Source organism: Mobula hypostoma, chromosome 3 (assembly GCF_963921235.1).
Source record: "Mobula hypostoma chromosome 3, sMobHyp1.1, whole genome shotgun sequence".
NCBI classification, from domain to species: Eukaryota; Metazoa; Chordata; class Chondrichthyes; order Myliobatiformes; family Myliobatidae; genus Mobula; species Mobula hypostoma.
The window spans coordinates 19,284,131-19,306,659 of NC_086099.1; the positions used below are offsets into that span (position 1 = coordinate 19,284,131).

Genomic DNA, 22,529 nt, shown 5'->3' on the forward strand with positions numbered 1-22,529 from the left:
GCTATTTAAAACCTCTGCAACATCCTGCAAGTTCACTCAAATCACTTCAGGCGTTTTTCAATATGCATTCCTTACTTGTCCTCTGTCTACTAACGTAACTGAAAAAGACCTATCCACTATCCTCTTCTCCACTTTTGGCTGTGCTGACAGTAGTTTTTGCTGCATTTAGCCGAGTTCGAAATCTATCCCTGTTCTCCTGAGTTATTTTCCTCAAACCTGTAAAAAGAAAATTTTGTTTTAGACTTATTTGGCCATTTTCTATCTTGAATTGTCCTACCATATTTTCCATTTTAATTATAGTAATACATAGCTTCCATTTATATACCTGTGGCTTCTATTTATATAACAATGGCTTTGCAGCCATTCCATTTCCCTTTCAGATGGGCAGTAACTGTCCATTCACTCTGGCTTGCGTACCTCTGTTTGAATTAGGATCAAGAGACTATAAATATCATTAACCAACCTCTATGTGTGGATGTTGAAGCATAATACGTAATTTGCAATGGGTTCGTTTATAACATTGTTTTGAGATGGTGTGAACTCATGAAAAATAAACTTTTTTTTCATAAAACCTTGTAGGTCATTGTAAAGTATTTCTAAACAAAAATGGGAGGATAAAATAAAAGCATTTTTTATTACTTTAACTGGTTTTGTGAGAGGGGATTACCCATTACTATTAATAATACACACACAAAATGCTGGTGGAACTCAGCAGGCCAGACAGCATCAAAAGAAAAGAGTAAACAGTCAACATTTCGGGCCAAGACCCTTCATCAGGGGTCTCCGCCCAAAATGTCGACTATTTACTCTTTTCCATAAATGCTAGCTAGCCTGCTGAGCTCCTCCAGTATTTTGTGTGTGTAATTATGGATTTCCGGCATCTGCAGATTTTCTTGTGTTTGAGATCTTACAGTACGATGCTATCCTTGACAGAAAAATCTGTATTTTCAAAAACATGACCAGTTACAATTTCATTTTAGAACTGATTACCACTTATAAAAAATAGCTTCAGTTTTCACTTTTTTTTCCAATGACTCTTTCTTGGTTTGAATTTCCAACAATGCAAGTGCCTCCATACCTTTGAACCAAGAGGTTTGAGGGGTGTTGGGAGCTGGGGTACAGATGCAGCAGAAGTGGTTGGTGGTGCTAGTAGGGCAACTCAGCAGTCAGTGCTGATGTCTCACAGCTCCACAGGTTTGATCTTCATCTTGGATGTTGTACAAAGGATCACACTCTCTTTCTGTGACCGCATGGGTTTTGTCTGCATGGTCCGGTTTCCTCCCACATGGCAAGATATGGTTGTTGTGTATTTTGTCTCCTCAGAATCGAGCGTGCTTTGTCTACTTGGACAGATTTGAATAGAAAAGTGTATTGATTAGAAATCAACTCACTTTTCTTAAGATACACTGCTTTTAATTGCAGCTGTTGAAATAGATGTTAAAAAATACTGTACCAATGAGTAACGATTTTAAGATGTCAAATGAATAACTATCAGAAAGATAAAGATTTAAAGATGAGCTTCATTTGTCACATGCACCTTGTAACAAAGTGAAATACATCATTTGTGTCAAATCAGTGGGGATTGTGCTGGGCAGCATGCAAGTCTCACGATGGTTCTGGGGTCAACATCGCATGCACTACTCACTAACCCTAACCATATATCTTCGCAATGCGGGTAGTAACTGGAGCATCCAGAGAAAACACATGCAGTCACTGCGAGAATGTACAAACTTCGTACAGGCAGTGGTGAGAACTGCGCCATGACTCCATAGTTAGTTACAGACAAGTTCATTGATGTAATAATTTTAATCATGTAACTAAATGGTATCAATAGTATAAATTTTCTATTACAAATTCAGTTTAATACTGTATCTCCCAACAAATTCTGCAACTTCAAGCAATTCAATATACTTCAATAGTGAGTTAGTTATTGCCTGTTAAGCTGATAGCATTCAGGATAGCAATGAAGGTCTTCCATCTCTGTCAATCCTTGGCCATCTTCTCTATTGTGCCCCAATTGTGGCTCAGGGTCCTCATTTCTGCCTATACAGTATGGTGCCAGGTTGTCTTTGGTCTCCTGCATTTCCTCTGCCTTTCAGGGGTCTGATGAAGCACTGTCTTGATGATGGAATTGGCCTCTCTTCTCATCATGTGCCCAATCCATCTCCAATGTTTTCTCGTGTTGATTATGGCCAAGTCCTCTTGATGACACTGAGTGAGTCGGTGTGGTTGAAAATCTTTCTTCACCAGAAAATACAGAGGATCTGCTGGAGGCTCATGGTATGGAATGATGACAGCTTGGCAAGGTGGTTCCCTGCCATGACCCAGCATTCTGGCCCATACAAGAGTTTGGACAGAACACTGCTCTAATACAGTTTCACCTTGGTGACGCTTAAATGGTGAGCCAGACAGCAAAATTCTCTTTTGTCAAACCAGTGAAGGAGTAGCACAACTCAGATCACAAATTTTGGAACATCAACATCTATCTACCAAGTCCTCCCCTGATGTTGCTTTATCATCTTAAGTAATGAGCACCACCACCACCACAGATTAACCACATTACAACACAATACAGGCTCTTCAGCCCATGATGTTGTGTGAACCTTTTATCCTATTCTAAGATCAATCTAACACCAACACTACTGTGTAACAGTCTAGAAACATTAATCTAAGCTGCGGTAGCACAAATGGAAAATTCCAGAACACAAACAGGATATGAAGTGGAAGGGGATCCATGTTGACTCACTGGCCTCCCTATCAATACACTAAAGTAAAGCAAAGCAGTAGGTCCCATTCCTCTGACCTGTCCCCATCAACATCTTGCCAAGCTGTCGTCATTCCAAACCATGAGCTTCCGGAAGAGCCTTGCAAAAGTTATTCTTCCAGTTCCTTTTCAGTCACAAGTAATTCAGCTTTCAATCCACATTGACTATACACACAGCTGAAATCTAAAATGGGGAACTAGTCTGTGTAGCCTCCAACCTGATAGCATGAACATTGATTTCTCTAACGTGCAGTAATTTCTCTCCTTGCCTTCACTTTCTCTTTTCCCATTCTCACTCCCCCCCTCATTCCCTCACTTCATCAACCCTTTCTGGTGCATCTCCTCCTTCCCTTTCTCCCCAAGGCCCACTCTCCTCTATCAGATTCCTCCTTCAGCCCTTTACCTCTGTCACCTGGCTTCTCACTTCATCACCCTCCTCCCACACCCACTCAGTTTCACCAATCGCCCGCCACCTTGTAATCCTTCATATTCTGGCTTCTTCCTTTCTTTGCAGTCCTGATAAAGGGTCTCAGCTAGAAACATTGACTGTTTATTCCTCTCCACAGATACTGCCTGGTCTGCAGAGTTCCTTAAGTTTTTAAAATTTTGATTTAGCGATACAGCGTGGTGTGGGCCCTTCCAGCTACACTGCCCCAGCAACCCCACAACCCAATTAACCCTATCCTCATCACAGGACAATTTACAATGACCAATTAACCTACCTTGTAGGTTTTTACACTGTGGGAGGAAACTGAAGCACCCAGAGAAACCCCACGCATTCCACAGGGAGGAGGACGCACAGGGTCTCCTTACAGATTGGTAGCAAAGTGGGACCCATTCTCAGGGTTCCACAACTGACCGCTATTCGGCATGCCAAGGGTTTGGCCTGAGAACCTTGATCGTATATGGAAGCCTAAGATCATGGGGCTCTGGAGACAGGCGGATTGAGGGTCAGTGTCACGGCAGGAGACTTGTGTGTCATCGAGGAAGGAAAATCTTTTGCTGTGGGCCCGAAGACCCGAGGTCTTTGCGATCCTCAGACACAGAGCTTGAAAAAAATTACTTTTAAAATGGTAAAGCAGTGGGTTGTTGTTATGTCTCCCGCTCACTGTGAAAATGGGGGACACCTCCCTGTTCCTTGCCAGGGAGAGAAATAAGCTGTGGGTTGTCGAATTTCGGATGAAATGCAAAGCCTTTGGGGCAACTTTGGTCTGTGTCTCTGCTATTGCTGGGCACACACTTGGGCTCAGTGACGGTACCGATGTGCGTTTATTTTTGCTGGTGGGGGGAGGGGGGAATTGTTGCTCACTGCCACTTACGTGCAGGAGGGGGGAGCTAGGGGGGGACTTTGGGGTTCTCACATTTAACAGTCATTCATTCTTTGGGGGCACTTCTCTGTTTTTGTAGTATGCTATTATAGAATTCTACCATCAACTATAACCTCATATGCCAATACAACCCTCATTATTATTGCCAACATCAGACCCGTGGACTGACAGTGTTTCAATGAATAGAAAATAATTTCTCAGATGTACCTACAATGAGGAGCCAATTTGATGAACTACAAAACAGCATGTTAAATAACATAGCATAAACACAAGAAATTCTGCAGATGCTGGAAACCCAAAGCAACACACACAGAAGGCTGGCCGAACTCAGTAGGTCGAGCAGCATCTATGGAAATTAACAAACAGCACATGTTTCGGGCTGAGTCTTGATGAAGGGTTTTGGCCCAAAATATCGACTGCTTATTCTTTTCCATAGATGCTGCCTGACCTGAGTTCCTCCAACGTATTGTGTGCATTACTGTTTTGGATTGAGACTCTTCATTGGGACAGGAATGGAAGGGGGAAGACGCCACAATAAAAAGGTGGGGGGAGCGGGAGGAGAATAGCTAGAAGGTGATAGGTGGTGGAGGCAGGCGGGTAGAAGCAGAATGCTACACAGAGCTGAATGCTTCTACAGCAGGGAATCCCAGCCAGGGTTCCACAGACCCCTTGCTTAATGGTATTGGTCCATGGCATAAAAAAAAGTTGGGAACCCCTGTTCTGCAAGCATAAAGGTCTGTACTCCTGAATGAAAGCCATAAGAAGCAGTGGATAATTAACAGCTAGGACACAATGAGATTTCATGAGTACTACCATCCGCCACAATGTGAAGGTGGAAGACAAGCTGGAAACTTTAACTTATTTCATTAATGTGGACAATCCACCTAAGCTGCCTCCTGTGGTTCTCACCATTAATGCAGTCAATTTATAATCAATTCATTTCATTCTACATTATACCAAATAAGATCTGACTTCACTGGTTACAGCAAAGTTCCTGCCAACATCCTACTTAGTACCGAAAACCCAAGTTCAAAATGAAATACATTACCAAGTTCCAGTACAGCTGCAAAACTGACACGTACCCAAAAGTTCCCCAGCCATGTCCTGCCCACTAAACCAGAATAAGCCCAATCAAACTAATTATTGCATCACCTTAGTCAAAGTAAAGGAGCAGGTCTTCGATGATGCTGTTAAGCACAAAGTACTCCTCTAACTTGCTCACTGATGGTCAGTTTGATTCTACTTGGACCAATTAGCTCAAGACATTGCATTCTTTGAACATCCATCACAATGACTGCTCACCTTTTCATTACCAGTTGCAGTGTATATCGTCCACAAGATTCACTATAATTGCACAGCTAAGCTTTATTACAACAGCATTTCACAAACCCATGACCACCAGCAAAAGGATAACAGCAGTTGCACAGGACTGAGATGTTCTCATCCAAATTCTACTCCATCCTGACACGGAAAATGTATCGCAGTGTTTTCTTCATGGATCAAGTTTAAGGTCCAGAATATTTTACCAAAAACACAGTAGTTCAAGTGGTACCATTACTTCAGGGGAAATTAAATTCACACCTTACCAGCAATGCACCCTTTCTTAAATGAATAACAATCACCTAGACCAGGGTTTCCCAACCTGGGGTCCATAGACCCCTTGCTTAATGGTATTGGTCTATGGTGCAAAACAAGTTTGGAACCCCTGAATTTTTCTCTGTGAATTCCTCTGACTGATCTTAGGGCCAATCGTCTTCAACTGCTTCATCAATAGTCTTTCTTCTCTCAAGGTCAGCTGGATTTGTTTGACAGTAACACATTTTTAGTTACAGTGCAGCTCCTCTGGCAATGAAACCATTCATGTCTGCCTGAACAGCTTTCAGCTTATGAATGATAAAATGTCAAGTAATACTTGAATCATACAAGTGCTAGACAATAACAATCTTCAAAATCTGGAAAGGATGCAGAAAAGATGGCTCAAAGGTTCCATTTAATATCAGAATGTGTACAGTATACAATCTGAAATTCTTGCTCTCTGCAGATAGCCACAAAAAAGAAAGAGCCCAAAGGAGAAGTGATAGGAAAACACCAGGATATAGCCAGTCATGAAAGTACTGGATAGCAGGATTTATTTTCCTCAGAGCACAGGAGGTTGAAGAAGGTGGGGGGTTTGGATTGGAGGATCAGGATCCAGATACAGAAAATTATGAGGGGCATAGGATAGTGTAGATAACAAGATGTTTCTTTTTATACAAGTGTCTAAAACCAGAGGGCATAAATTGAAAGGCAAGAAATAGGAGGCTTACATGGGGATTGGAGGAAGAAAATTTTCACCCAGAAGGTGGTTCCAATCTGGCAAGCACTACCTGCTGAACTTGCACCCAGTTATACCTGATCCCAGAACAGCAGACCAAGAGAAAGGAGGAAAATACGATGCAACTCTTTTTTTTTTAAACTTCTGTGTTTCCAACTGTGGCTAGCATTGGGATATTTTATTTGACTGCCTTTGATCGATCAGAACATAACCTTAATGGGAAGGATGCTGAAAGATACAAACCACCTAAGCAGAGTTCTCTCCCTTCATCATTTGAGAAGTCTGGATAATGATGATACTGAGCATTTTCTGAAAAGAAAAAGACCTACCCTCTCGGTGGAACAAAAAAAATACTTTAAAGCATTTATCCAAGGTAGTCAGCCAATAGATTACAAAAATAACATCTTCATATCTGAACGTGCAGAAAATTCTATGTACAGGATGAAAGAGCTTCATACAAATGCAGAATCTGAAATCAAACAAGACAATATTATAAAAGTACATCAAGCATGTGTGAAGAGGGAAAACTAAATAGAGAGAAAAAAGGCAAATCTTCCATAGGCTGGAAGACAAACTGTAGGTGAGATGACAGAAAATGCAGCAAAGTTCCTTCCTAGTAAATACTGGTGCCACAAGGTCATTTGGAGAGATATTCTGGAACATATCATAGTAAAGTGTCACCCAACAATAGGAAATAACTTCACAAATGCAGATATTAAATCATATATATTAGTTATCCCCCAAAACAGAATCTATACAGTGCCAACATTTTACACTTCAGTTTTAAGGAAAAGTTATTCCAACTGAAAATCTGTTTGAGTAAAAATGACAGAAAAAAAAGCATCACAGTGGATACTTCCTGCTTAGCTTGTTAAATTAACACAAAGCATTGGAACATACAAAAGTTAAATGATGTTGAGCATAATCATAAAATAACTATATCACAGAAAGAGGTCCTTCAGCCCATCTAGTCTGTGTCAATCTATTACTCTGCCTAAATCCATCAACCTGCACTTGGACCATAGCCATCCACAGAATAGCTGCCACTGGTCTACTTTCCATTGCTACTGACTTTCAAAATTACTTAAAAACTAACAATGAAAAAATTAAAAGTTTAAAATACTTATTATTGGAATTTGTTTATTATTGTCATGCACTGAGATACAGTGAAAATCTTGTCTTGCATATTGTTCATACAGATCAGATAGATCATTACACAGTACATGTGGTAGAACAAGGCAAAGCAATAATAATGTAGAATAAAGTGTAACAGCTACAGGAGGAACTGCAGTGCAGGTAAACAGTGAGGTGCAAAGTCATTGCCAGGTAGATTGTGAGATCAAAAGAACAACCCTATTGTACTAGGAACCATTTAATAGTGCTATAACAGCAAGGTAGAAGCTGTCCATCTTCGTGGTACAGGCTTTCAGGTATTTGTATCTGATGGAAGATACAACTGACACAAACTAAAATGTTTTAAAACTCCTAAAAAAAAACTAAAAAGCATATTTGTCCTATCTTTGCAAAATATCCCGGAAATCCTACAATCCTCATTAAAAGCAATGGCTCCACAAACCCTGAGAAAGGTCTAAGAGCTGAGAACTGATTTCTGAGAACTCTCAGTGAGGTGGAGCTCTGCTTGTGGACTCCATGGAGCAATGGGTATTTATCACAAAAGACCAAGCCCATGAAAAGCAGGACCTACTGTACAGATAAGACCATAAGACACAGGAGCAGAATTAGGCCATTCAGCCCATCGAGTCTGCTCTGCAATTCCATCATGGCTGATACCGGATCCAACTCAACCCCATACGCCTGCCTTCTCACATAAGACTGCAGGAGCTCATAAATGGAACAACCCAGAGGTCTGCTGGAGGAACTCAGCAGATAAGCAGCATCTGTTGGAGGGAAAGGAATTGCTGATGTTGGACCAAAAGGCAAAGGAGCAGAATTAGGCTGTTCAGCCCTTCAAGTCTGCTACACCATTTATTATCCCTTTCATCTCCATTCTCCTGCCTTCTCCCCATAACCTTCGACACCCTTACTGATCAAGAATGGAACTACCTTTTCTTTGACGGTGGTAAAGTGGCTGAGGGGTAAAGGAATCTGAACAAACAGATGTTAGCATAATACTGTTACAGAGTCAGCAAACCTGGTTCAATCCCCTCCATTTGCCTATAAGGTACTTCTGACCGCGTGGGTTTCCCCGTGACCATGTAGGTTTATTCCAGGTGCTGAGGACACTTCAGTTTCCTCCCACAGTCCAAAGACATACTTGTTAGTAGGATAATTGGTCATTATAAATTGTCCTGTGATTAGGCAAAGGTTAAGTAGGTGGGTTGCTGGGCAGTGTGGCTTACTGGGCCGGAAGGACCTGGTCTATACGGTATCTCGAAATAAATAAGGATTCCTTTATTGTCCAGGGACTCCTTCAGCCATTTACCTTTTCTGATTGGGGGGAGGGGGGAACTACTGCACAGGACCGAAAGCAGCTACAGACAGTTGTAAAATTAGTCAGCTCCATCTTGGGTACAAGCCTCTGTAGTATCCAAGGCACCTTTATGGAGCGGTGCCTCAGAAAGGCGGCGTCCATTATGAAGGACCCCCATCGGCCCTCTTCTCATTATTACTGTCAGGAAGGAGGTAGAGCAGCCTGAAAGCACACACTCAGTAATTCAGGAACAGCATCTTCCCCTCCTCCTCCTGATTCCTGAATGGACCCTGAACCCATGAACACCACCTCACTTCTTTCATTATTTCTGTTCTTGCACTATTTTTAATCTAACCATTTAATTTACATATATACTTACTGTAATTGATTTTTTTCCTATATCATAAATTGCATTGTACTACTGCTTGGTAAACAAAATTTCATGACACATGCTGGTGATATGAAACCTTACTGATTCTTTTCCAATGACTACAGTTCAAAATAAACTCTGTACAGGTTACTACCCTATCAAATACCTTTCACTTTACTGTCACTGGAGTTCACCAAAATTCAAGTACAAAAGCAAAGCATTACAATTTTATGTCAATATTTTTATACTCTTTCATAAGTGCACCAAGTATTGACATAGCTGGAGCTGAAAACCATCCTGGAAACAATCAGAAAATGAGTTATAGCTGCTGCAATGTTGTTACATGGATTTGGAAAATGAAAAGCAACACAGTCTCCCCCAAAAATTGGCCAGGGCCTATCCAAACCAGAAGCCCTGGATCAACAGTTCCATGCACACTTCACGAAACACACGAGACAGAGCTTATGTTGCTGGTAATCAGCAGGAACTCAAGAAATGCAGCCATGATCTACGCAAAATGACAATACAGGGACAAGATCCGGACACAACTCTCCACCAACACATGCAGCTTATGGCAAGGTCTGCACACCATCAAAGACTTCAAAGCTAAACACAATGGTGCTGCCAACATCGCTGCCCCTCTCCCAGATAAGCCAAATATTTTTTACGCTTGGTTTGATATCGCCAACACTGAGCCCCCGAGGAGAGCCGCCAAAGTCACCTGCACCACGGTCATTTCTGAGGCTGAAGCACGCAGGCGTTTCCAACGAGTGGACAGTCGCAAGACTGTGTGACCAGACAGCATCCCAGGGTGAGTGCTCAGGATAGGCACGGCACAACTGGCAGGTGTGCTTACAGACATTTTTAATCTCTCCCTCTCCCAGTGTAGAGTGCCCTCCTGCTTCAAAACATCCACCATTGTTCCTGAACCTAAAAAGACCAAGGTTAACATGTCTGAACGACTGGTGTCCTGTTGCACTCACCTCAATAATAAGCAAATGCTTTCAGACTCTGGTCAAGGACTACATCTGCAGCATGCTACCACCCACTCTGGACCCCTACAATTCACCTACCAACACAACTGATCGACAGATGACACAATAGCCACAGCTCTACACAATGTTCTTACACATCTGGAGAAAGATGCTTTCGTGAGAATGCTGTTCTTGGATTACCGTTCAGCATTCAACACCACAATTCCCTCTAAGCTCAACAGAAAGCACAGAGACCTCGACCTTCACCCTGCTTTGTGCAGCTGGATCCTGGACTTCCTGTCAGATCACTGGCAGGTGGTAAGAGTGGGCTCCCTCACCTCTGCCCCTCAGGGCTGTGTCCTAAGTCCCCCACTTTACTCTCTGTATACTCATGACTGTGTTGCCACCCACAGCTCCAATCTGCTAATTAAATTTGCTGACGACGCTACATTGATTGGCCTCAACTCAAATAATAACAATGCAGCCTACAGAGAAGAAGTCATCACCCTGACACAGTGGTGTCAAGAAAGCAACCTCTTCCTCAATGTCGCAAAAACACAGGAGTTGGTTGAGGACTACAGGAGGAATGGAGACAGGTTAACCCCTGTTGACATCAATGGATTTGGGATCGAGAGGGTGAACAGCTTTAAGTTCCTCTGCATACACATCACCAAGGATCTCACATGGTCTGTACATACCACCTGTGTGGTAAAGAAAGCACAACAGCGCTTTTTTCACCTCAGACGGTTGAAGAAGTTTGGCATCAGTCCCTAAAGCCTAACAACTTTCTACACAGGCATAATTGAGAATATTCTGACTGACTGAATCACTGCCTGGTATGGGAACTGAAATTCCCTCAATCGCAGGACTCTGCGGAAGAGAGTGGTGCAGACAAACCCAGCACATATGTAGATGTGAACGTCCCACTATTCAGGACATTTACAGAGACAGGTGCGTAAAAAGGGCATGAAGGATCATTGGGAACCCAAGTCACCCCAACCACAAACTATTCCAGCTGCTCCCATCCAGGAAACAGTACCGCCACATAAAAGCCAGGACCAACAGGCTCCAGGACAGCTTCTTCCACCAGGCCATCAGACTGATTAATTCATGCTGATAATATTGCATTTCTATGTTATATTGACTGTCCTGTTGTACATACTATTTATTACAAATTACTATAAATTGCACATATAGATGAAGATAAAGATTTTTACTCCTCATGCATATGAAGGATCCAAGTAATAAAGTCAATTCAATTCAATTCAATTCAGAAGGGAATGAGCAGAACTATTTTGATCACTGGTTGAAACTTTATTTCTGGACTCAGTTTGAACTCAAGATTCAAGACTGTTAATGTCATTTTCAGTACACAAGTGTAAAGGTGAACAAAATAACTGTTGCCCTGAATCCGATGCAGCACCACAAAAAACACAGCAAGATAAAGAACAATGACAAAAACACAATAAATATAATATTTAAGATAGCTTATATACATAGATTGATTGTATGTCCATAAAGTGATGCTAGGCACAGGAGTGTCTTATATAAGGTGAGTGACAGGAAATGACAGGGTGTGTGGTGGATTAGTCAGTGGACCTGTTGAATAGCCTCTCTGCTTGGGGAAAGTAACTGATTTTGAATTCGGTGGTCCTGGGGTGGATGCTACATAGGCTCCTCCCCAATGGAAGTGGGTCAAACAGTCAATAAGTAGGGTGGGTGGGATCCTTCATGGTATTTGCTGGCCTTTCATAGCACTTTTCTTTATACATGTCTTTGATGTCAGGTAGACTGGTGCCGCTGATGCGTTGGGCAGTTTTGACCACCCATCGTAGAACCTTCCTGTCCGCCAGAATGCAGTTTCCTTATCAAGCAGTGATGCAGCTTGTTAGGACGCTCTCTCTTACACATCTGTAGAATGAGTGTGTATTGTGAGGGGATCCAGGAGTGCCCCTATTAACTGTTTGACGAGAGAGACAGAGAGAGACATTTATCATTGATGGTTTGTTTGGAAAGGAGAGAGAGACAGAGTTATTTACCACTGATGTGTTGCTTTTGAAAAGAGAGAGAGAGAGAGAGACGAAGATTAACGGTTGGACTGTCACTTTAAGGCGTTGGAAATAATTTTGGATTTTTACTGAGTTTGGAGTTGGAGACAGCACTGAGCAGCTCGAAAGTTGCTATGGTGACCAAAGGCTGGTTGTTGATATTTCTTCCAAGGACTTGTTGCCTGCTTGTGCACTCCTTTACAAAGGAGGGAGGGACTCTTTGAATGACAGGTGATGCTCAGGCTGGTGAAATAAATGGGAGGTCAGATGATACAGACCTCAGGACACATGATCTGGACACTGAATGAGCATTGTTGTGCCCGCAGAGAAAGTGGGTTTTGGAGGATCGATCAGGCAGATTGATCCAAGTTGCTATTCCAGTTTGAGGAGAAGGGGTTGACTGGTGGGGAGTTGTCTATGTGTCCACCCTCGCCTGGGTGATAGCTCCACCACAGAAGACCGGTCCCCCTGGTTAAAGTAACAGTCAGTGACTTGTAAAGGGTTTCGGAGGACGACGAGAAGATCGACGGCATCAGCCGACCTGAAGACTCAACTCTCTCTCTCCATCACTACTCAACTCAATACCACGAACTGAACTGAACTTTACTCAACATCGTAAGACTGTATCTTTTTACCCCTAGACTTAAAGAAGCTTGGTTTTTCATACATATATATTCCACACTTACTTTTATATATAATCATTGCTAACCTGTGTGATTTATTTACTTTGATATTACTGTATTGCGTAGTTACTAATAAATATTATTAGTTTATAGCAATATGAGACTCCAAAGTGTTTTCCATCTCTGCTGGTTTCATTATCCCCGTCACAGGGTACGTGACAGTATGGATGTGCAAAGTCCAGCTCTCTTGAGCCTCCTTGGTAAGTAGGGGTGTTGGTGAGCTTCCTTGATTGTGTAGGATGTGCTCTGGGACCATGAGAGATTGTGCGAGATGTACACTCCCAGTTCTCCTCAAGTCAATAACCATTTCCTTTGTCTTGTTGACACTGAGCAAAAGGATACTTGCCTGGCACCAGGCCTTGAGCTCTTCCACCTCCTCTCTGAGACCCTCCCAACATTGTTGGTGATGAGCCCCGCCAATGTTATATCATCGACAAACTTAGTGGTGTGCTTACCCAGGTGTTTGGCCATGCAATCATGTGTGAACAGAGTGTACAGCAGTGGGCTCAGCACACAGCCCTGAGGGGATGCCAGAGCTGAGGATGATTGAGAGGGATGGGCAGCTGTGCATCCTGACTATCCGAGGTTAGGAAGTCCAACACCCAGTTGCACAGTGGTATATTTAAACCAAGGAGTAGGAGTTTGTTCACGAAGGTCTGTGGGACAATAGCGTTGATTGCCAAAATGAAATCCAGAAACACCATTCTGACATAGGTGCCCTTGTTTTAGACCATAAGATATAGGAGCAGAATCTGGCCCATTAGCCATCATCATTTCATCAAAGGCTGATCCATTTTTCCTCTCAGCCCCAATCTCCTGCCTTCTCCCCCTATCCTTTCATACCCTAACCAATCAATAATCTATCAACCTCTGCCTTAAATATACATAAAGACTTGGCCTCCACAGCTGGATGTGGCAAAGAATTCCACAGGTTCACCACTGCCTGGCTAAAGAAATTTCTCCTCATCTCCATTCTAAAAGGATACCCCTCTATTGTGAGACAGTGTTCTCTGGTCTTAGACTCTACTATCATAGGAAGCATCCTCTCTACATCCACCCTATCAAGGCCTTTCACCATTCCATAGGTTTCAATGAGGTTACCCCTCATTCTTCTGAATTCTAGTGAATGCAAGTCAAGAGACATCAAATGCTCTTCATATAACAAGCCATTCAATCCTGGAATCATTTTCGTGAACCTCTTTTGAACCTTCTCCAGTTTCAGCACATCCTTTATAAGATAAGGGGACCAAAACTGCTCACAGTACTCCAAGTGAGGCCTTAACAGTGCTTTATAACATTACACAACTTGCTTTTATATTCTAGTCCTCTTGAAATGAATGCTAACATCGCATTTGTCTTCCTCACCACAGATTCAACCTGCAAATTAATGTTTAGGGAAGCCTGCACAAGCACTCCCAAGTCTCTTTGCACCTCAATTTTTTTGTATTTTCTCTCCAATTAGAAGATAGTCAACCCTTTCATTTCTTCTACCAAAGTGCATGACAATACACTTCCCAACACTATACTCCATCTGCCATTTCTTTGTCCATTCTTCTAATCTAAGTCCTTCTGTACTTCCTCAAAACTAACTGTCCCTCTGCCTATCTAATTCTCCACCCTTCTGACTCTCAATACAGGAGCCCCTCAGGGCTGTGTCGTAAGTCCCCTCCTCTACTCACTGTATACCCATGACTGTGTTGCCACCCACAGCTCCAATCTGCTAATTAAATTTGTCGACGACACTACATTGATTGGCCTAATCTCAAACTATTACAAGGTGGCCAACAGGGAAGAAGTCATCTCTCTGACACAGTGGTGTCAAGAAAACAACCTCTCCCTCAATGTCGTAAAAACAAAGGAGCTGGTTGTGGATTACAGGAGGAAGGGAGATGGTCTTATCCCCATTGACATCAATGGATCTGGGGTTGAGAGGGTAAACAGCTTTAAGTTCCTCGGCATAAACATCACCGAGGACCTCACATGGTCTGTACACACCAGCTATGTGGTGAAAAAGGCACAACAGCGTCTCTTTTCACCTCAGACAGTTGAAGAAGTTTGGTATGGGCACCCAAATCTTAAGAACTTTCTATAGGGGCACAATTGAGAGTATCCTGACTGGCTACATCACTGTGTGGTATGGGAACTGTACCTCCCTTAATCGCAGGACTCTGCAGAGAGTGGTGCGGACAGCCCAGCGCATCTGTAGTTGTGAACTTCCCATGATTCAGGACATTTACAAAGACAGGTGTGTAAAAAGGGCCTATAGGATCACTGGGGGCCTGAGTCATCTAAACCATAATCTATTCCAGCTGCTACCATCCGGGAAACTGTACTACAGCATAAAAGCCAGGATCAACAGGCTCCAGGGCAGCTTCTGCCACCAGGCCATCAGACTGATTAACTCACACTGATCTGAGTGTGTTTCTGTTACATTGACTGTTCTATTTATTATAAATTACTATGATTGCACATTGCACATTTAGATGGAAACATAACGTAAAGATTTTTACTCCTCACGTATGTGAAGGATGTAAGAAATAAAGTCAGTTCAATTCAATTCTTCATATCCAAACTTTTCAAAGCCAATAATTCCATCATCCAAATCACTGACATATGATGTAAAAAGAATCGGTCCCAACACGTGGAACACCACCAATCACTGGCAGCCAATCGGTAAAGGCTCCCTCTATTCCTACTCTTTACCTCTTGCCAATCAACCACTGTTTATCTAGGTGTGTGAGGGTCAGGTGCATATCTGTTACTGTGGTATCTGTTGTAGAGTGGTTCTGTCAGTAAGTATATTGGTACATTCCCAGTGTGGCAGGAATGGAGTTTTGGATGTGTGCCATTACCATCTGTTCAAAGCACCTCATGAAGATTGACATCATTTAGTTCTGGAAGTGTAGAATTCTTCGGACCAGTGATGATAGTGCCGGATTTGAAGCAGCTGGGAACAACAAGCTGGATGAGTGAAGTACTAAAGATGTCCATAAAGACATCATTGCGCTGGTGTGCACATTATACCCATTTCAGCTATTCAAGTGAGAGCATCATGCATGACGTGCTGAGATTACAATGTCACTCACTGTATAAAATGTAGCTGTTGAAATGCTCAGAGGAGCAGCGTTAATCTGCATACTTTTCTGCAGCAATTCCAAAATACTGGTAATACAAAATAATAATTCTGTTGTCACCATCTGTCTTGGGGTGTCCAACTTCAAAGTGTAATTGATAATACTGCCAGAAACAAGGTGCTGAGGACTTTCTCTGTATTTGATTTAAACCAAGGCAGCTGCAATCTGATCGTTTTCTTCTTCATATCTTCAAGTTTAGAAATTCTGTCTTCATGTTGAAAAGTGCTGTGTCACCATGACGCAAACACTGCACATGCATCTAGTCCTGACGAAGGGTCTCGGCCTGAAACGTCGACTGCGCCTCTTCCTATAGATGCTGCCTGGCCTGCTGCGTTCACCAGCAACTTTGATGTGTGTTACATGCATCATTAATTATTATTACTATAAATGATGTTATTTTTACAAGATCCCTTCCCACGGACTTCGACAGTGAAAATTAATGCAATGTTCATATACAATTTCATGTCTAATTAGTAATCATTTTAAAGTCAACATTAATCATAGACAAGCAAGCAGATTAAATTAACTTAAGATGGAAACAGATAACTGACCTGTCTACATATACCAATCTACAAGAGTGATCTTGTGATAAGAAAGCAACTAACATCAATTATTCATTCAGATCAATCTATTGCTTTCAAAATTGTACGGGGTCATCAGTCATTTGGATAGATTTCATACTAATTCCCTCTTACAAAAAGTACTTTAAAGTTCAAAGTGAATTTATCAAACTACATATGTGGCACCATATTCTAACCTTGAGATTCACTTTCTTGTGGGTATTCACAGTAAATACAAAGAAATATAACAGAATCCGTGAAAAATCACACAAAAGACAGACAAACAACCAATGTGCAAGAGACAAACTCTGCAAACACAAAAAGAAATTAAACAAAATAATAAAATATAAATATTGAAGACATGAGTTGTAGAGTCCTTGACTGCAAGTCCATAGGCTGTGGAACCAGTTCGGAATTAAGGTGAGTGAAGTTATCCTCTCTGGTTCAAGAGCCTGATGGCTGAGAATAACTTCCTGAATCTGGTGGCTTTTAACCTTCTGATTTTAGCACTTGCAATTTCTTACATATGCATCCACATATATGCATATACACACATAACCAAGAATGCTGATTTCTGCAGCTAATCTCAATTGCCCAATAAAATCACACTGATTCAATGGTAGGAATGTGCTGGTCATAATCAACAACCATTTTTCCATTGACCTGTGGGGTTCCAATACAACTTATCATTTGATGTTGCTGTTTTTGTTAGCCTCTTCACTCAATTTTTTTTTTAAAAAGGAGCAATACACTTATTATAATTATTTATGCTCTTGGGCTCTATTGTGCAATGTAGCATGCAGCAACCATTAAGCATATCCACAGAATTAGCTCATAATTGTTCAATTAGACTCCACATCCAACAAATGACTGAGTGACGAACACATGCAAAAATATTGGCCCACAGCTCCAAACATTCCCTCTTAAAAACTCAATCTGTTCCTTAGGATGAAGGAAGACTTACTTCTATGCCTGTTCTGAGATGACAAATGAGTCCAATATGTGAACTGGGGACTGCACAGACAGGACAAGGCATACCTGATAAGGGACAGTTTGTGAGCTGGTGTGACCTTCTGAAGCTTCCGACTGTTTTTGTGTACTCTCAATGTATGGATTCAGATCCACAATGTCCTCCTGAATTTTTCTTTTTCAACTTTGTCTGGTCATGGGCCAGAGATTCCCACAAGTTCTCATTGATTCGTTCACAGAAATATAACAAGGGAGAATTGGCCACAATCAACATTTGCAAGGTAAAGCTCCTTCACAAGCCTTCACTTGTTGAAAATCACACTGTCCTCTGATAATATTAGTTCATAGGGAGACCTTGGAAAACGTGGACCTCCTCCCACATCTCTGCAACAAGCTCCAAGTGAGGGTAACATTCATTATGGCCTTACATGGCCAAACATGGCCTTATCTCGAATCAGTAAAAGGGTATTTGAAACCCAACACCTCAAATGTGGCAGAAAAGCTTGCTCTACCAGGCAGCAATGACTACCGTCCTCTAAGTATGCTTCTGAGGTAAAGATGGCATTACAAAGCTCTAAAAAGGTACTGCCAATTCTGTTCCTGTAAAATTTTACAAACTTATTGCAACATTAAACAAACCAATGTTATATCCTCTCTAGAGTTAACATCCTCCAAAACTGAGGTCTTAGTAAATCTTATTCAAGCTAAGCTAATGACCAGCAGATCAGATCAGTATAACTTGACGAGTGACAAGAATATCAGGAATAGGGTGCCACAGAAGGGTAGTGGTTAAACTGACACCATTACAGCTCATGATGGAGTTTGGAGTTCAATTCCGATGCTATCTGTAAGAAATTTGTACATCCTTCCTGTGAGCATGTGGCTTTCCTCCCAGTGCTCTGGTTTCCTCCCACAGTCCAAAAGTCTACCAGTTTGTAGGTTAATTGGTCATTGAAAATTGTCCTGTGATTAGGCTAGTGTTAAATAGGTGGGATGCTGGGCGGTGTGGCTCATTGGGACGGAAGGGCCTGTTCTGTGCCCTATTCCTAAATACAGTGCCTATAAAAAAAAATATTCACCACCTTTTCATGTTTTATTGTTTTACAGCATTGAATCACAGTGGATTTAATTTGGCTTTTTTTTTAACATTGATCAACAGAAAAAGACTTCTTTCATGTCAAAGCGAAAATAGATCCCTATAAAGTGATCTAAATTACAAATATAAAATACAAAATAATTGACTGCGTAAGTATTCACCCCTTCAAGTCAAATTTAGTAGATGTACCTTTGGCAGCAATTACAGCCTTGACTCTGTGTGCTAGGTTCCTATCAGCTTTGTACATCTGGACACTGCAAGTTCCCCCCATTCTTCATTACAAAACTGCTCAAGCTCTGTCAGATTGCATGGAGATCGTGAGTGAACAGCCTTTTTTAAGTCCAACCACAAATTCTCAATTGGATTGAGGTCTGGACTCCAACTTGGCCACTCCATGACATTAACTTTGTTGTTTTAAAGCCATCTTTATGTAGTTTTTGCTTCATACTTGGGGTCATTGCCTTGCTGGGAAACAATCTTCTTCCAACCCGCAGTTCTCTTACAGGTTTTTCTCCAGGATTTCTCTTTGTTTTGTTGCATTCATTTTACCATCTACCTTCATAAGCCTTGCAGGATTGCTGCAGCAAAGCATCTGCACAGCATGGTGCAGCCACCGCCGTGCTTCACGGTAGTGATGATGTATTTTTGATGATGTGCGGCTTTTGCTCAATTTTGGTTTCATCAGACTATAGAACCTTCTTGCAGCTGACTTCAGTGTCTCCCACATGTCTTTTGGCTGGAATTTCATGGGAACTCTTTTCCGCAGTGGCTTTCTCTTTGCCACTCTCCTACAAAGCTGTGACTGGTGAAGCACCGGGCAACAGTTGCTGTATGCGCTATCACTGAAACTTGTAACTCCTTCAGAGTTGTCATAGATCTCTTGGTGACCTTCCTCACTAGTTTTTCAGGATGGCCTGCTCTAGGTAGCTTTACAGCTGTGCCAATTCTTTCCATTTCTTGACGATTAACTTAACTGTACTCCGAGGGATATTCAGTGACTTGGAAAATTTCCTGTACCCCTCTCCTAACCTGTGCTTTTTAATAACTTTTCTCTGAAGTTGCTTGGAGTATTCTTTTGTCTTCATGATGTAGTTTTTGCCAGGATACTGACTCACTAGCAGTTGGACCTTCCGGATACGGGGGGGGAGGTATTTCAACACCAGTAATGATTTGGTGTGTCATATTAAAGGGGGTGAATATTTGTGCAACCAATTATTATGTACTTTATATTTGTAATTAATTTAGGTCATGTTGTAGAGATCTGTTTCACTTTGACATGAGAGTCTTTCTGTTGATCAGTGTCAAAAAAGCCAAATTAAATCCACTGTGATTCAATGCTGTAAAACAATAAAACATTAAAACTTCCAAAGGGGGTGAATACTTTTTAAGAGCTCTGTAAATAAATACAGGGTAGAATTGAAGACAAAGCATGTCATGAAAAAGAGACAGAGGAGCAACTTTAGGCTATTCAGCCCATCGAATCTACTTTGCCATTCACATCTATTAACATAAAGCCCTGAATAATGCCAAAAGTACATAAAATACACAAGTAGGTCCCATTGGGTTTAGGTCAGGAAAATGGGCTCCAACTCATGATCATTCAACTCAGCCAACTTTGACAGGGGTGAAGCCCAGGGAAGATTCTCATCAGGTGTGAAAGGTATTCTATTCACCAACTGTGCTGGGAAGTGCTCAGTCTGGGCTGCTCAGTCTGCACAGTGACGCCCTACGCTCCAGTGCTTAGTGTGGAAACAGGAATAATGTGGAAGACTGAACCCTTATCCATGGTGCAATGATCCCAGACAGCAAATGATATACCCATGCTTAGTTTGGAGAATATAGATAGGTACATATACAACAAAAATGATAATGAGCCTAGAAATGGCAAATAAGAATGGGAACATACACTCAGTGGCCACTTTATTAAGTGCAGAATAGAAACCAGTGTGGTCTTCTGCTGCTGTAGCCCATTAACTTCGAGGTTCAACATGTTGTGCATTCAGAGATGTTCTGCACACCACTGCTGTAACGTGTGGTTATCTGAGTTATTGTCACCTTCCTGTTAGCTTGCATCAGTCTGGCCATTTTCCACTCCCATTAAAAAGGCATTTTCAATCACAGAATTGTCACTCGCTGGATGTTTTTTGTACCATTCTCTATAAACGCGAGAGATGGTTTGCATGAAAATCCCAGGAAATCAGCAGTCTGAGATAGTTAAACTACCCCATCCACCCACCAAAATTATTCCACAATCAAAACCACTTAAATCACATTTCTTCCCCATTCTGATATTTAGTCTGAACAACTGAACCTCTTGACCATGCCAGCATGCTTCTTTTGCATTGAGTTGCTACCATGTGATTGGCTGATTAGATATTTGCATTAATGGGGTGTACAGGTGTATCTAACAAAGTGGCCACTGAGTGCAAAATAAGGAACCCTAAGACATGGAACACTGCACAGAAAATGAGTCTTTTATGAGTAAGCAGTTTAGTGAGTCCAAAAGCATTGAGTTCAGCAAAAGGTAGGTAAACAAATTGTAGACTACAAGATCCAGAAAAGATACTCATCGTTACTTTATTGAATAAATGTACATCAGTGGAGCCAAGTAAGCCTTCTTATTTGATGACTTCAGTGTTGTTAAACAGCTTGAGTTTGGCAAAAGGACAGTATTTGACTATTGGCAACATTTATTCTATCGTATCACTGATAAATACAAAAGCCAGCATAAAGCACCTTTAGTTTCACACAGTCTTTAGGCTATAAAGGACCCAGATTTAGAAGAACTGTATGTGATTCTCACCTGGGAAAATGATATTCTGGGTGCACAATGATACGCAAACATTTGAAGTGGCCTAAATTCTAACTAATACACCTGAACAATGGAAGGTTTGACAGAAAATTTGCATTTGTACACCACCTTTTATGACTTCACCACTTACAAAATATATTTGTGTGCTCAAAATAGACATTGTAATATGAAACCCTAAGAAATATACAAGGCACTCTATTGAAATGGCACCAGATTTGATTTGGCTCTACCCAATTCAAAGGGACTTCTTTTTTTCTAACCCTCCCCTTCAATTACTGAATAAAATTATTTTTATAGCTACAGTCCCTTTATAATTTTCCCTTGAGGAGGCACCTCCAGTTTGAAAACCTAGGCTTGATCGGTTTGCTAGATTCAGAAAGTAATTCTGTAAAATATCACATTTTAGTCATTTGTTTTTGAAGTCATCACTATTTTGGCAGATAAGTGTAGCCTGGTAAACACCAGATATAATTCAAAGAGGAATGTGTTAACAACATTACACCATTCAATAGGATTTCTAGTTGAAGTGAGTGCAATCAATTAAGAATATCAAGGATAAACAACAGGAATTCTGCAGATGCTGGAAATTCAAGCAACACACATCAAAGTTGCTGGTGAACGCAGCAGGCCAAGCAGCATCTATAGGAAGATATCCAGCTTTCAAATCCCTTACTCACTCTTCCTTCAGTTAGTCCTGACGAAGGGTCTCGGCCTGAAACATCGACTGCGCCTCTTCCTATAGATGCTGCTTGGCCTGCTGCGTTCACCAGCAAGAATATCAAGGATATACTGTTTTCAGGCATTCAGTGGCTGTAGATGTTATCAATAGTGTATCCCAGAGTCTGTGCTCAGGCCTTTGGCCTTCACTGTCTAGATTAATGACCTGGGTTGTGTCACGTGAATATGGCGTGGAAATAAAACAACTGCAAATTATTAAACCCATTTAAAAAAATGCTAAAACATGGAAAGTGCATATTTTTCCAAAATATACTTCACAAAATAAGCAGTAATACAAATTACATACATAAAAGTTGCTGGTGAACGCA

The 22,529-nt window shown here is 41.5% G+C and overlaps 1 protein-coding gene across 4 annotated transcripts in view; it reads right to left on the reverse strand.

Moving 5' to 3' along the window:
* ube2r2 (ubiquitin-conjugating enzyme E2R 2) overlaps positions 1-22,529 on the reverse strand; it is a 107,432-nt gene that overhangs the window by 41,317 nt on the left and 43,586 nt on the right. Inside the window, exons 1-2 of one of the 4 annotated variants that reach the window (XM_063042763.1) lie at positions 1,079-1,288; positions 76-216 (exon numbers count right to left, since the gene is read on the reverse strand). The exons of 2 other annotated variants lie outside the window; for them this stretch is intronic. In XM_063042763.1, the coding sequence (XP_062898833.1) occupies positions 76-165 (90 nt within the window). In that variant the 5' untranslated portion in view covers positions 166-216; positions 1,079-1,288. Of the gene's footprint in view, positions 1-75; positions 217-1,078; positions 1,289-22,529 lie in introns of those variants that run through there. One more of the 4 variants, XM_063042762.1, reaches the window with a different exon arrangement.